Here is a 13566-nt window from a genome sequence, read left to right on the forward strand (position 1 = left end):
GATAGATCGATCGATAGATCGATCGATCGATCGATCGATCGATCGATAGATAGATAGGAAAATATTGATGCAGACTGTTGAGAAGTGATCCTACCAATTCTATTTCCCAGATATTTCTTCTTCATAATTGTGCCTGATTGCAGACAACTTAACAGAGCCATTGAGAACTCAGCCTATAGCTAATTCTATGATAGGTTTGGTTCATGCCAGAAAATGGCTAATATGTTGTCATAATTATGATTAGATTTAATGCTATCAGACATCACAAGCAAAAAAACCCCCATCCCTTTAGAATATTGGATTCTGAATCTCAAAAGTCCCAAAACTCCTTGGTATTTTGCCCACAGTTTTAGGGTGCCCTGTCCTTCTGTAGAATCAGAGATGTCCCACCTGTGCCATGCAAGATGCAAGTGCGTTAATATTACATTCATGATAAGGCACTTCTGGCACATAATTTAAAAGGTACATTTTCCAAGGATGCCAAGTAAAGCTTTGAAGGGATTGGACTTTGGGCCCTACTAAAGAATATAACTTTTAACTTTCTTTGATCCATAGCAATCATAAGCTACTCATAAGATTATGATCATAAGATCATAAAATCATAAGATATTCACAGCTGATGCTTTACATTCCATCCTCAACCAGAACAGATTATAGAAAAGAGAGCTGAGTGAGTTGCAACTACGGAGCAAGAGATAAATCTATAATTATATATTTTATAATGGTACTTATAATTGCTGCAAAGAAGATTGGAAGCTACTTCTCTTGTATCGTTTTCCCGCACCTTCTTTTCCATTTAGATTGTCTCCTTCGTTCATCTTAGCTCTGTCTATGAGCTCTTTTGTTCCTTCTCATTTTCTCCCTTTGCATTCGTTTCCACCCCCTTTTTATCTTCTTAAAAATCTTTAACCAAGTTAGATAAAACAATACATTCCATTGTAAACCGAGGAAGCGCATTTGCCAAGACGTGTTGTGGTTTCATCGCCCCCTGAAGTCCTTTCATCCACATACCTGAAGATCCATCTCTGCAAGGCTGATCAGCATCCGGGCTATGAACCGTTGCCAAAACCCAACAGGGACGAAGCTCATCTTGAATACTCTTTGGATGGTGTTTGTTGTCTGGTGCCGTAAGCCGTGAACATCAAAGGCTGGCTTGGCAGGAAGCAGGTGGGGTAGGAGATAACTGAAACCCAGTTAAACATTCCGATTATACAAGGGGAAGTTTTGGAAAGCAGAGCTTCATTACCCTCTGCTGGATGAAACATCTACTAATATATATCCCATTACTCTGATGCGTACTTCACTTTCAGACATTTAGGCTCTAACATCCTCTTTCCTATTCCCCACCACCACCACCCAAAATCTAGATTCTTCCCAACCATTTTTAGGGTGTTTTACACAGCGTGGTGGTTCAGTGACTAAGATGCTGAGCTTGTCGATCAGAAAGACAGGCAGTTCGATGGTTCGAATCCCTAGCGCCGCATAATGGAGTGAGCTCCCGTTACTTTTCCCAGCTTCTGTCATCCTAGCAGTTTGAAAGCATGTAAAAATGCAAGTAGAAAAACAGGAACCACCTTTGGTGGGAAGGTAACAGTGTTTTGTGTGCCTTCAGTGTTTAGTCATGCCGGCCATATGACCATGGATGTCTTCGGACAGTGCTGGCTCTTCGGCTTTGAAACAGAGATGAGCACCGCCCCCTAGAGTTGGGAACGGCTAGCACATATGTGCCTTTATTAAGCCAACTGTTGCTGTGTTTATTGTGTTTCGAATAATGTGATTTCGCACAAGGAAAGTACCTGCTGTTTACAAAACCAGTGTGGACCAAGCTGGGTAGTTTTCTCTGAGCTTTTAGAAATTGACTAGAAAGGAATTGAAATTGATTTTGGCTCGCTACAGGTAGCCCTTCTGGCAACAGTTCATTTAGCGACTGTTCAAAAGATACAAACAGCATTGAAAAATGTGACTTTGGACTATTTTTTCACACTGATGACCATTGTAGCACGGTGAAGAAAAAGTTGAGAACCACTGTTTCTACAGCAACCAAAGAACTAGTCACTCCAAACACCTTCTGTCTCCAGGACCTCCTATTTACCCCAATGTTGTAAAGTCCTGTATTTTTCGGATTATAAGACACACCTTTTTTCCTCAAAAAAGAGACTGAAAATCTGGGTGCGTCTTATGCACCAAATACAGCATTTTTTTGCCTCCTGAGGCCCCACCCCTTCACCAAAACGGCCATGCATACCCTTATGGAGGCTTTCCCAGCGCTCCTGGGGGCTGGGGAGGGCAGAAATGAGCAAAAGAAATGGGCCATTTTTTGCCTCCCCCAGCCCCCAGCAGCACTCTATAAGCCTCCATAAGGCTATACATGCAATTGTTTTGACAAAAAAGGGCACGTTTTTGTGAAAAACGGGTCATTTTTTGCTCATTTTCACCCCCCCCCCCCGGAACACTCTGCAAGCCCCCCCAAGGCTATTCATGCCCTTTTTTGGGGGGAAAAAACCAGGCCCGTTTTCGTGAAGTTTGCAGAATGCAAAAACTTTTTTTTTCCTTTTGGAAAGCTCTTTAACTGATTGATGAGAATTACATTGATCAAGTGCTGTGCCAGCAGAAACATCTACCTATCTACTATATTTTTCTCTACCCCTTTTTCTCTCTCCCCCCCTCTACCTACTTACCTACCGACACACACTCTCTCTTCCCCTACCTACCTACTGTATTTCTCTCTCTTTTTCTCCCTGTCTATCCCTCTATCTACCTCCCTACTTAAAAAAAATTTTTTTTGGTAACATTTGGTGTATAAGACGCACCACAATTTTCACCCACTTTTATGGGGGGGGGGGAGAAGTGCGTCTTATACTCCAAAAAGTACGGTAATTGACTTCTAGAAGAGGAGCCTGATTTTATGAATGAAAGCAATGAAGGATTTTGATTTAAGACCAGGAACCACTTCCAGAAAAAGGCATACCGATGAAAAATTACATTACACATTATACTGAATAATTAGCAGAATCATGGTATGAATTGTGCCCAATGGTCTCGAATAATGCATGTTCAGCTCCATATGAGAATGGAGACAAGGGAAAAGTCAGCGACAGTCTGAGAAAAACCCTTAAACTCAAGCTCTCTAGCACAGAGTGCATTTCTCTCTGTTAGAAGATTCCAAAATATGTTTCTTGGCTGAGAAAAGAGACAATTGTTGTTCTACAGGGACACAAAGTGCTTGTTCAACAAGCCAGACACTAATTGCCAAAGATCAAATCCTAAACAGCTAATCATAGTAACAGTGTCAATAAAGAGCAGACTTTATTGAATGAAAAGGCTCTGAAAAGAGTGGGAAAGGAAGACACAACAATGTTCTTCCTTGATGTGATTGGTTTGGCAAGAAAAGAGGAGGAGGAGGAGGAGGAGGAGGAGGAGGAGGAGGAGGAGGAGGAGGAGGAGGAGGATAAGAAGAGGAGGAGGAAGTGGAGGAGGAAAGAACAAATGTGAAGAAGAAAAATGTGCTTAATTTTTACAAAGCCCCAAACTAAACAGCTTCTGGTATTTAGAGCAGCTTCTGACTCATAATTCAGAGAAACTCATGATGGCAGCAACGAAGAATCCATTTCCTTAAGACAAGTTCAACACAAATCTCTTTAAATTCCTTCCGGGAGAATGTCAAAACTTGACACCCTATCTTCTTGGCAGAAAGACCTGCTAACGTGTCAACTTCATGTGCAAAGTTTATTTTGATTCTTTTAAGGCCCACCCTACAGCCGGATGTAATAAATTGGGTGGAAGGGAAGGGAAATAGACCTTTGCAATAGGATATTGCAAAATCTCCATTCCCACCCCACTCTGGAACCAGCCACAGGTGGCATTTGCCGGTTCTCTAAACTACTCAAAATTTCCGCTACTGGATCTCCAGAACCTGTCAGAACCCGCTGAATTTCATCCCTGCTCCCTGTTCTGCTTCTGGAGAATTTTAATCGCTTGCAACCATCTTGCCTCCTTCCTCGATCCCAATGGGAATTCAATGCTCAGAAAAGGTCCCTTTGTTTCCCACTGTCAGGGAAACTGTTCTGTAGACAATTGCTTGAAAAGAATAAGCCATGAATACATGATTTATCAGACTGAATCTAGGATGGTCAACAAAGAAGAGTTGCAATAAATTTCGGCTATGCAAATGTCTTGAAGAAAAAAAAATTCCTTGCATTCTTCTTTTAGTTTTCATTCCATTAGATGAGAGAGATTTTTTTTGGGGGGGGGGAGGGAGAATTTTAATGGATGGAATTTGTGTACAGATAAGATGGCCAAGGAGAACATGGGATGTTTTGTGTTTCATATAGAAATATCCTTTCAACCTTTCTGGCTTCCTAACCTTCCATTAAATTCCAGAGGAAAAATAACTCAGCCATGGAGGGGTTTTTCCCCAGCTGCAGGGCTATCATCACCCCTAAGGCTGAATCCTTGTTTGCAGAAATAGTTGGAGCATCACTCCTTTCTCTGGAAAGAATTTGGAAAACGATTCCATCAGTGGTGGGTTTCAAAACTTTTTAGAACCTCTTCTGTAGGTCTATGGCCTGCTTTGTGGGAGTGGCTTGCCAGCCATGTGACCGAGTGGGAGTGACTTGGCAGTCATGTGACTGGGTGGGTGTGGCCAACTTGTAATATGTGGTGAAACTCACTTAACAATGCTCTTGCTTAGCAACCAAAATGTTGACTCAGAAACTCTGGCATTGAAGTGTGCAAGTCTTAACGCTGTCAAGTTACAAGACCCTTGCACCCCTAACCCTTTAGAAAAAAACCCCAGGGGTGTTCAAACTTGACAGCTTTAAGACTTGTGTACTTCAACTCCCAGAATTCCTCCTCCAGTCATGTTGGTTCAGGAACTCTGGCACTGAAGTGTTCAAGTCTTAAAGCTGTCAAGTTACAAGACCCTTGCACCCCTAACTCTTCAGAAAAAAAAACCCAGGGGTGTTCAAACTTGACAGATTTAAGACTTGTGGACTTCAACTCCCAGAATTCCTCCTCTAGTCATGTTGGCTCAGGAACTCTGGCATTGAAGTGTTCAAGTCTTAAAGCTGTCAAGTTACAAGACCCTTGCACCCCTAACCCTTCAGGAAAAAACCCCCCAGGGGTGTCCAAACTTGACAGCTTTAAGACTTTAAGGTTTAGATAAGACTCTTAGAGGTGGGCGGGGTGATTGGTGAGCCAGCCAATCATTGAGCGGTGGGCAGGGCAAGCGTGGTGCGGCGGGCAGGGGGAGGGAGCTGGAAGTGGTTCTAAACAGTACAGTAGATTTGTGGAACTTCTTCTATAGAAGAGGTTAGAACTGGCAGGAACCCACCCCAGATTCCATCTAACTTTGTCTGCACACACACACACACAGATTGTCCTTGACTTACAACCACCACTGGAAAAAGTGACATGCCCTTTTTTTCACACTTACAACCACCCCAGCTGTCCTGATCAAAATTCCAACACTTGGCAACTGACTCATATTTATGACGGTTGCAGGGTCCTGGTGTCACGTGATCCCCTTTTGAGAACTTCTGGCAAGCAAAGTCCATGGGGTAAGTCAGATCCTCTTAACAACCGTGTGTGGCTCACTTACCCACAGCAGTGATCCATTTAACAACTGTGGCAATAAAGATAATAAAGCGGGGCAAGTTCCCCTAATACTTGTCTCCTTTATCAACAGAGATTTTGGGCTCAGGTGCGGCCATAAGTCAAGGACTATCTATACACTGGATTCGCACAAGGCTTTTTGTGCTTTCTGAGCCTGGTGGGTCTCTGCAAATAACCACATCGTAGGTAAAGGTAAAGGCTCCCCTCGCACACATGTGCTAGTCGTTCCCGACTCTAGGGGGTGGTGCTCATCTCCGTTTCAAAGCCGAAGAGCCAGTGCTGTCCGAAGATGTCTCCGTGGTCATGTGGCCGGCATGACTAAACGCCAAAGGTGCACGGAACACTGTTATCTTCCCACTAAAGATGGCCCCTATTTTTCTACTTGCATTTTTACATGCTTTCGAACTGCTAGGTTGGCAGAAGCTGGGACAAGTAACGAGAGCTCACTCCGTTATGTGGCACTAGGGATTCGAACCACCGAACCGCCAACCTTTCCGATCGACAAGCTCAGCGTCTTAGCCACTGAGCCACCGCGTCCCTCTAATCACATCATAGGAGGAGGAAAAGAAGAGAATCCGGAGTGACTTCGTTTCAAGACCTTTCTGGTTCCCTTAATCCCAGTCATTCCATTCTGACGACAATTACCAGTGTACCTGTTGTTTGCTATCGGTAATGCAATTTCAAACTTGGCAAGGAATTGGAAATACTGCTCTTCGGTTTCCTTGGTGAACCCCGTCCCGACCATCAGCATCCGGAGGTCCTCGGATTTGATCACGCCGTTCTTGGCAATTGACTTGGAGCTTTTGATATTGAATATTCTTTGCAGGCATTCAGACAACCACACGGGGTCAAGGAAGTAGAGGTTCCTCAGCCCATGGCTTGTGTCTGGGAAATGCATCAGCGTCCCAGTTTCGATCAGGAAATTGATGGCTGGGGTGGGGCAGAAAGGAAGATATCAGAGTCAGGCTAATGGTGCAACTGCCTTTTAATTACCCCCATCACTTCTGGATTGCCATTCAAACACGGGCAGTCTATCTTTAAATTCCTCTGTACCAGTGGTGGGATTCAACTAGTTTGCAGCACTTCGGGACAACCGGTGGTAAACTTCCTGAGCAGTTGGGTGAATTGGTTGCTGGAAGAAATCATTAGGGCAGAGAACCGGTTGTTAAATTATTTGAATCCCACTACTACTCCATTCATTCTCTTAAGCTTTCTACACACAGTCTGCTGTGGTAGAAAATGACCCCGTAATCCTTTGCATAGGGATGGAGTCAGGGAAACTGAATGGATCTGAGTGTTTATTGGCTGGATGCTCTTCCTGTTGCCAATGAGGAGTTTTGTTCAGCAGATATATTCTCATTGTGCAGAGGAAAAGAAATATCTGCCTCTATCTAGAATCGACAGCCTCCTGATTGTGAGGTGAGAGCTCCACCTCGAGGCTATATATATATATATATATTTAGAGTTACAACCCCCGGTATGCCCAAATATGGGAGGAAGTTCACTACTTCCATTCTCTGTCCATCGGCTCGTCACAAGAGACCATCCAGACACAAACTCAATATTTTTACTGTTGCCTTTTTGTTACATATGTGTTGTATTTATTTATTTATCAGCACAAATACAACATATGTATGTATGTATGTATGTATGTATGTATGTATGTATGTATGTATGTATGTATATGTATATGTATATGTATATGTATTATATTTAGTGTCACAACCCCTGGTAAGCCCCAATTATGGGAGGAAGCTAACTGCTTCCATCATCTGTCAATCGGCTCGTCACAAGAGTCCATCATGACAGAAACCCAATATTTTTACTGTTGCCTTTGTTATATTTGTGCTTTATTTGTGCTGATAAATAAATAAAGGGAGACTAGTAAAGATCTTGAAATAGATCTGAAATAGAGCTTGAAATAGATCTATACTAGTCTCCCTTTATTTATTTATCAGCACAAATAAAACATATATGTATATATGTATATATGTATATATGTATATGTGTATATGTGTATATGTGTATATGTGTATATATGTATATATGTATATGTGTATATTTGGGCATACCAGGGGTTGTGACTCTATCTATCTATCTATCTATCTATCTATCTATCTATCTATCTATCTATCTATCTATCTATCATCTATCTATCTATCTATCTATCTATCTATCTATATGACACACACACACATGTATATGCACATACATGCATCTCCCTCTCCCCTTCCCTCCCTCCTCCCCTCTCTCACGTATATGATATAGGGTCCCCTGTTTTTGCAAACTTCCCAGTTGCCTTCTGCCAATCAAAGCCAGATTCACTTAATGACCATGTGATTTACTTAACAACTGCAATGATTCCCTTAACGACTCTGGCAAGAAGGTTGTTCATATTTTGTTTCAAATGGTGAGCCCTCTTGACTTTCTGACAGGTGGAATAAGCATATATAAGTGGACATCTTCACTGTCATCCCCTCTGTCTTTTATAATATCCATTCCTCTCTTGAAATGTCGAAACAACCCCTGCAAATCACCCTCGGAGTTCCTTATGACACAATGGCTAACCTTTCTGCTTTCACTCAGGGAAACATAGGATGCAATCGCAGCTTACTTTTTGGGATTTCATGAATACCAGAAAACGCTTGCCAACGCGGGCTTAGTTTCTGAGCAGAATCTACTTGTATGCTGCCAACAGTATTGTGCACCTAGCCTCTGATTGTTCTGACCCAGGCTTCTTTAATAAGCAAGAAGCAGAGTCTTGGTCCCAGCAAAACCTCTTTTATTTACACGACTGTGAATTCCTATCATTCACAGTCAGCAAGGCTTAGCAAACAGTCTTTCAGGGGAATGTTTGTCAACACAAACCTTATCTTGTTTGGAGAACTGCCAGATAACTAGTTTCCATAAGGCAGGGCAAGGCTCTTATAGTCACAAACAGAACTTTCCACTCTTGAAATGACCGAAGGGATGAATTGTTTTCTGCAAAAGCCCACTCCCCATTCGATCCTCTTTTGTTTCCTATGGGAGGGGCCAATCACCTCAAAGGTGTGGTTTTACTCCTAAATCAACCCTGCTTTCTTAGTGGTTCTTGTCTTTTGGCAGTTCTGTGCATGCACACACTGGGAACAGCTCCAGCTCTTCCTCTGCTTCACTGCTGTTTGTTCCCACTCTGCCTCCAACAGAGCCCTCATCTGAGCTTTCCTCAGCCCCCCCCCCTCCCCGCCAGGACTGGCCCATGTTTCTCCCCAATCTCCTCACTGTCCGACTCTGCTGCCAGCTCTGCTGGCCACCAGCGGGCCACAACACTGATAAAATTATTCCATGCATATCTACCAGACTGCATGTCTTCATAATCCTTGATGTCATTGGCTGGAGTTTTCTCAATGATCCCTTGTATTTCCTTGTCGGTGAGATATTGCACGCTATTGTTTTGGCTTCTCCTCTGTTGCTCAATTGTGACGGATACTTGAAGACTCAAATAGCTCCTCGGGACCTGTTATATGATAGTGCAAATCAATCTCTTGATGAAAGCAAAGCAAAGAATTCAAATGCATCTCCCAAATCTATCATTGTCTCTAAATTATTCTCTAAATAAAGAACTGTTATTATGAGATTATAATAGAGCACCAACCCACCCAAATTGGAGGGAGGGTGCTGGAGAAACAGCAAGTAGAACTGCAAAAGAGCAACTTGATTCTTTCCTCTTACTCCAGATGTTGCTGAATTACAAATCCCAGTTTCCCTAAAAACAGACTACAGGCCTTAGAAGATTTGGTTCACCAATCTTCGGAGAGTCAAACCTTCTCCCTACTTGACATAGAAGGTTAAGGAGATAAAGCTAAAAAAGCTATTCCCTGCCGCTGTCAGATTTATTCCCATGTGAAATGAGATCAAAAGATTTGTAATTACAACCATACTCAGAGGTTACACCCAGTCATAAAGTAAATGTACATTGTGGAGACTAGTTTGTCTCACCGTCCAACATCTTGCATGTTCTTGGCACACAGCTGCAGCTAAGGAGTCTTAACGTGTACTAAACCGTGCCATGTTTATATTACAGTTTTATGTGTTTCTTAAAAACGACAAAACAGAGAAATCCCTAAACCCACCCTATAGGGTGTATCCCCTATAGAAAATTACACACCAATCTCCCAACAAGCCTCTGTGAGCCGATGGAATTTCCGACATCCTTCATGTTTGTGCTGATGTGGAAGATCAGCTGTCGCAATCCATCCAGACCTTCCAATGTTTTGCATGAGAGTTCACTGCAAAAAGAAATGGCAAGAGGAAAAAAAATCATATGTAACCTGCATTGTTATCTGGGATAGCAACAACAATTAGGCTTACATACCACTTCATAGTGTTTTTCAGCACTCTCTGAGTGGTTTACAGAGTCAGCCTATCGCCCCCCCCTCCCCCAAGAATCTGGGTCCTCCTTTTACCAACCTCGTAAGCAGGGGTGGGTTTCTCGCCCTGTTCCAACCGGTTCGGTTGGAACGAGGCCGGCGGCGTCCTCGTGCACGGTGCACGCATGCGTACTAGCATCTGTGCGATGCTCCAGCTGCTCCTGGAGGATCGCGCAGGGCTGTATGCGTCCTGCGCATGCGTGGAAGTGCAGAACTCGTCAAAACCGGGTAAGGAGCGCGGGCGGGCGGGTGCGCCCTTCGCCGTTCCCGGAAGTTACTTACTTCCAGGTTCGCCGACCAACCGGTTCGCAGGGACTGCCGCGAACCGGTTGAAACCCACCCCTGCTCGTAAGGATGAGATGCTGAGTCAACCTTGAGTTGATCAGGATCGAACTGCTGGGAGTGGTCAGAGTTAACTTGCAATACTACATTCTCACCACTGCACCACCGCAGCTCTTAGTAACATTTCTAATTTCATTAACTATCCCTAGATTTCCTACTGGTATTTCACCTACGGATGGATGAATCCGGCCTGACCGTGCTTAGCTTTTTGAGATAAACCGAGATCAACTCAGCATTCCTTGTTACATTTGCTCCTTAACCAATGGCGTTATTGCTGAAATCAGAAAGGAAAATATTTTGCTAAGTACCTAGTCCTGTCCCTTATTGTTAGCAAAATTGGCTTGCTTCATTTATACTCTTTCTAATGAAGTACCACTGTCCTGGGCTCAAGGAAATGCAATTAAGAAGCAGAGTAGGATCTCAGAAGGCAGACAATAAGCTATTGTGGACCTCTAATTCCTTCTCTACTGAAAAAAAACAACCCTAAACTCTTTCATTCAAATGTCAGGTTAAGCTTGGCTAACCAAGCCGTACAAGGTTCATTACCAACACATTTTTGTGGGCAGCGACTGTGTCAGCCTGAAAGCTTCAGTGTGACATGGTAATGCTACCTTGTGCTCTGTTTGTGGCGTATGTTGGATTGAGCTGTAAAATTAAAATGTTAGGGCTAGGTCTTGTAACCAGCTCTCTAGAGTACAATTTTGTCAGGCAACCACAAGGTTTAAGACCTAATCTCAGACATTTAAAAATCTCTCTTATTGTTTAAGAACTGCTTTGACTACTGTATTTTTCGAAGTATAAGATGCACTGGAGTATAAGATGCACCGAGGTTTTAAAGAGGGAAATTAAAAAAAAAAGATTATTGCACTCTGCAAACCTCCCAAACTCCCCCCCCCAAAGACAGGAATAGCCTTTAGGGGGCTTGCAGAGTGCTCCTGGAGGATGCCCCCCCAAAATGAGCAAAAAACAGACCCATTTTTGTCAAAAGAAATTGCACGCATAGCCTTTAGAAAGCTTATAGAGTGCTCCTGGGGGGGATGGGAGGGCAAAATTGCCCTCCCCAGCCCCCAGGAGCTCTCTGAAAGCCTTCTCCAGGCTCTGCATGCTCATTTTGGTGAAGGGGGTAGGGTTTCGGTGGCAAAAATGCTGTATTCAGTGTATAAGACGCACCCAGATTTTCACCCTCTTTTTTGAGGGAAAAAGGTGCATCTTATACTCCGAAAAATATGATATATCACACTCACACTTGGTCGAGGTGGCACAGTGGTTAAATGCAGGCTACTTCAGCTGACTGCTAGTTTGGCAGTTCAGCTGTTCAAATCTCACTGGCTCAGGGTTGACTCAGCCTTCCATCCTTCTGAGGTGGGTAAAATGAGGACCCGGATTGTTGGGGGCAATATGCTGACTCTGTAAACCGCTTAGAGAGGGCTGAAAGCCCTATGAAGCGGTATATAAGTCTAACTGCTATTGCTATTGCTATTCTTTATTTAGAAAAATAGTGGTGCTTCTGGACATAATAATCCACAATCTTTCAGGAAGAATGTTTCATAGCAGTAGTAGGTAGTCCTCCACCTACAACAGTTCATTCAGTGACCGTTCCAAGTTGCAAGGGCATTCCAAAAGGGACTTAGGACCATTTCCCACACTTAGGACTACTGCATTGCTCGCGCGATCCAAATGCAGACGCTTGGCAACTGACTCATCTTTATGACGGGTTGCAGGATCCCTGGGACATGTGATCCCTTTGCGACCTTCTGACAAGCAAGTGAAGCCAGATTCACTTAACAACCATCTTACTAACTTAAGAACTGCAGCGATTCACTTAACAACTGTGGCAAGAAAAATGGTAAAACGGGGTAAAATTCACTTAACAAAATGTCTCGCTTAGCAGCAGAAATGTTGGGCTCAATTGTGGTTGTAGGTTGAGGACTTCCTGCAGCAAAACTCCCCAACTGGCTCACAGCTAGACCCATGACATCCCTCTTCCTTAAGTCATACTCGAGTAGTTGAAAAGCAAGCAGTTGGAAATAAGGCCTTAGTAGTGTGAATGGTTGCACCCATATCCCAACTTACTGCAAATGCTTCAATGTGATGTCTGGAAAACCAGTGGCTCTTGAGCCAGAGGGAGATCGACAGAGAGCCAGGACGTAGGCTCTTAAGGTGGCAATCCTCTCGACACGGAATTTTGTTTCAATGAGGTCCAGATGCGTCCCTACCACCAGCACAACTGAATTTGGAGCCTTGGCCTTGAAAGAGAGAGTGGCATTAATCTATGGTTTACTTAAGATACAGTTGGTTGGGAAAGTCAGAACAAACAAAGTAGATTTGGTCTTGCAGGTAAATGAAGGGAACATTGGCCAATGCAGTGACGTGCGGTCAGCTTTAGCCCTGGTGAGGCACTTTTTAGACTTGTGGACTTCAACTCCCAGAATTCCACAGCCAGGCATGCTCAGTTCCGATTTAAAGCGACAGCATTTTTCCCCCTTGCAAAATAAGTTTTGCCATTCTTTTTCTTCTCCCTCCCCCTCCTTCTTCCCTCTCCCCTCTCTCAAACAGGCACACGCACACAGAGAAGTTGGATCCCTCTCTCACTCACTCACTCTCAAACAAACATAAACACAGAAGTTGGATTGGATATATTTTCCAAAGGCTTGAAAGCAGCTCCTCTGCCATACCCCCCCTTCCCCTGCTGCCTTCCAATCAAACTTTTTGAATTCCTCCCGCCTCCCCACAGACACCTTTACCAGCTGTTTCAGAGACGATTTCAACTCTGCTTCTCCCTGCCCTGCCCTGCCCTCCCCTCTTGAAAAGCCAGAGCTCTGTCAGACTGAGCTAGTTGCTCCCAGAGAACTCTAAAAAGCCTCTAAAAATGCCCTCTACAGGAGGCGAGAGAATACGTGCCTCATTTGCATAAGGAATTCTTTGCTTGTTAACCCTTACTTAACTCTTAAAAGGCGAAAAATTCCTTATGCAAAAGAGGCCCCTAGTTCTCTGGCCTCCTCCTAGTTAATACTGAGAGCAGACACCAAGCCACTGTGACTTGAAATCTGGTAGCAACTACCCTGGCTTTAATTATTTTAAGAAAATTATTTAAAATCCTTTCCTTTCTCTGAGGAGACTGGTGAGGCCCCGCCTCCCTTGCCTCTAATAACTGCATGTCCCTGGGCCAATGACTGCTTCATATGAAGAACGGGGGCAGGAA

The 13566-nt window shown here is 43.7% G+C and overlaps 1 protein-coding gene across 1 annotated transcript in view; it reads right to left on the bottom strand.

The window, feature by feature from the left end:
- LRRK1 (leucine rich repeat kinase 1) overlaps positions 1-13566 on the bottom strand; it is an 86302-nt gene that overhangs the window by 43109 nt on the left and 29627 nt on the right. Inside the window, exons 16-20 of the mRNA XM_087704319.1 lie at positions 12438-12610; positions 9761-9881; positions 8950-9109; positions 6267-6543; positions 1012-1183 (exon numbers count right to left, since the gene is read on the bottom strand). Coding sequence (XP_087560445.1) covers positions 1012-1183; positions 6267-6543; positions 8950-9109; positions 9761-9881; positions 12438-12610 — 903 coding nt within the window. The remainder of the gene's footprint in view (positions 1-1011; positions 1184-6266; positions 6544-8949; positions 9110-9760; positions 9882-12437; positions 12611-13566) is intronic.

This window comes from Thamnophis sirtalis, unplaced genomic scaffold, assembly GCF_051295495.1.
Source record: "Thamnophis sirtalis isolate CommonGarterSnake01/CBP01778 unplaced genomic scaffold, rThaSir2_p1.2 scaffold_2, whole genome shotgun sequence".
NCBI classification, from domain to species: Eukaryota; Metazoa; Chordata; class Lepidosauria; order Squamata; family Natricidae; genus Thamnophis; species Thamnophis sirtalis.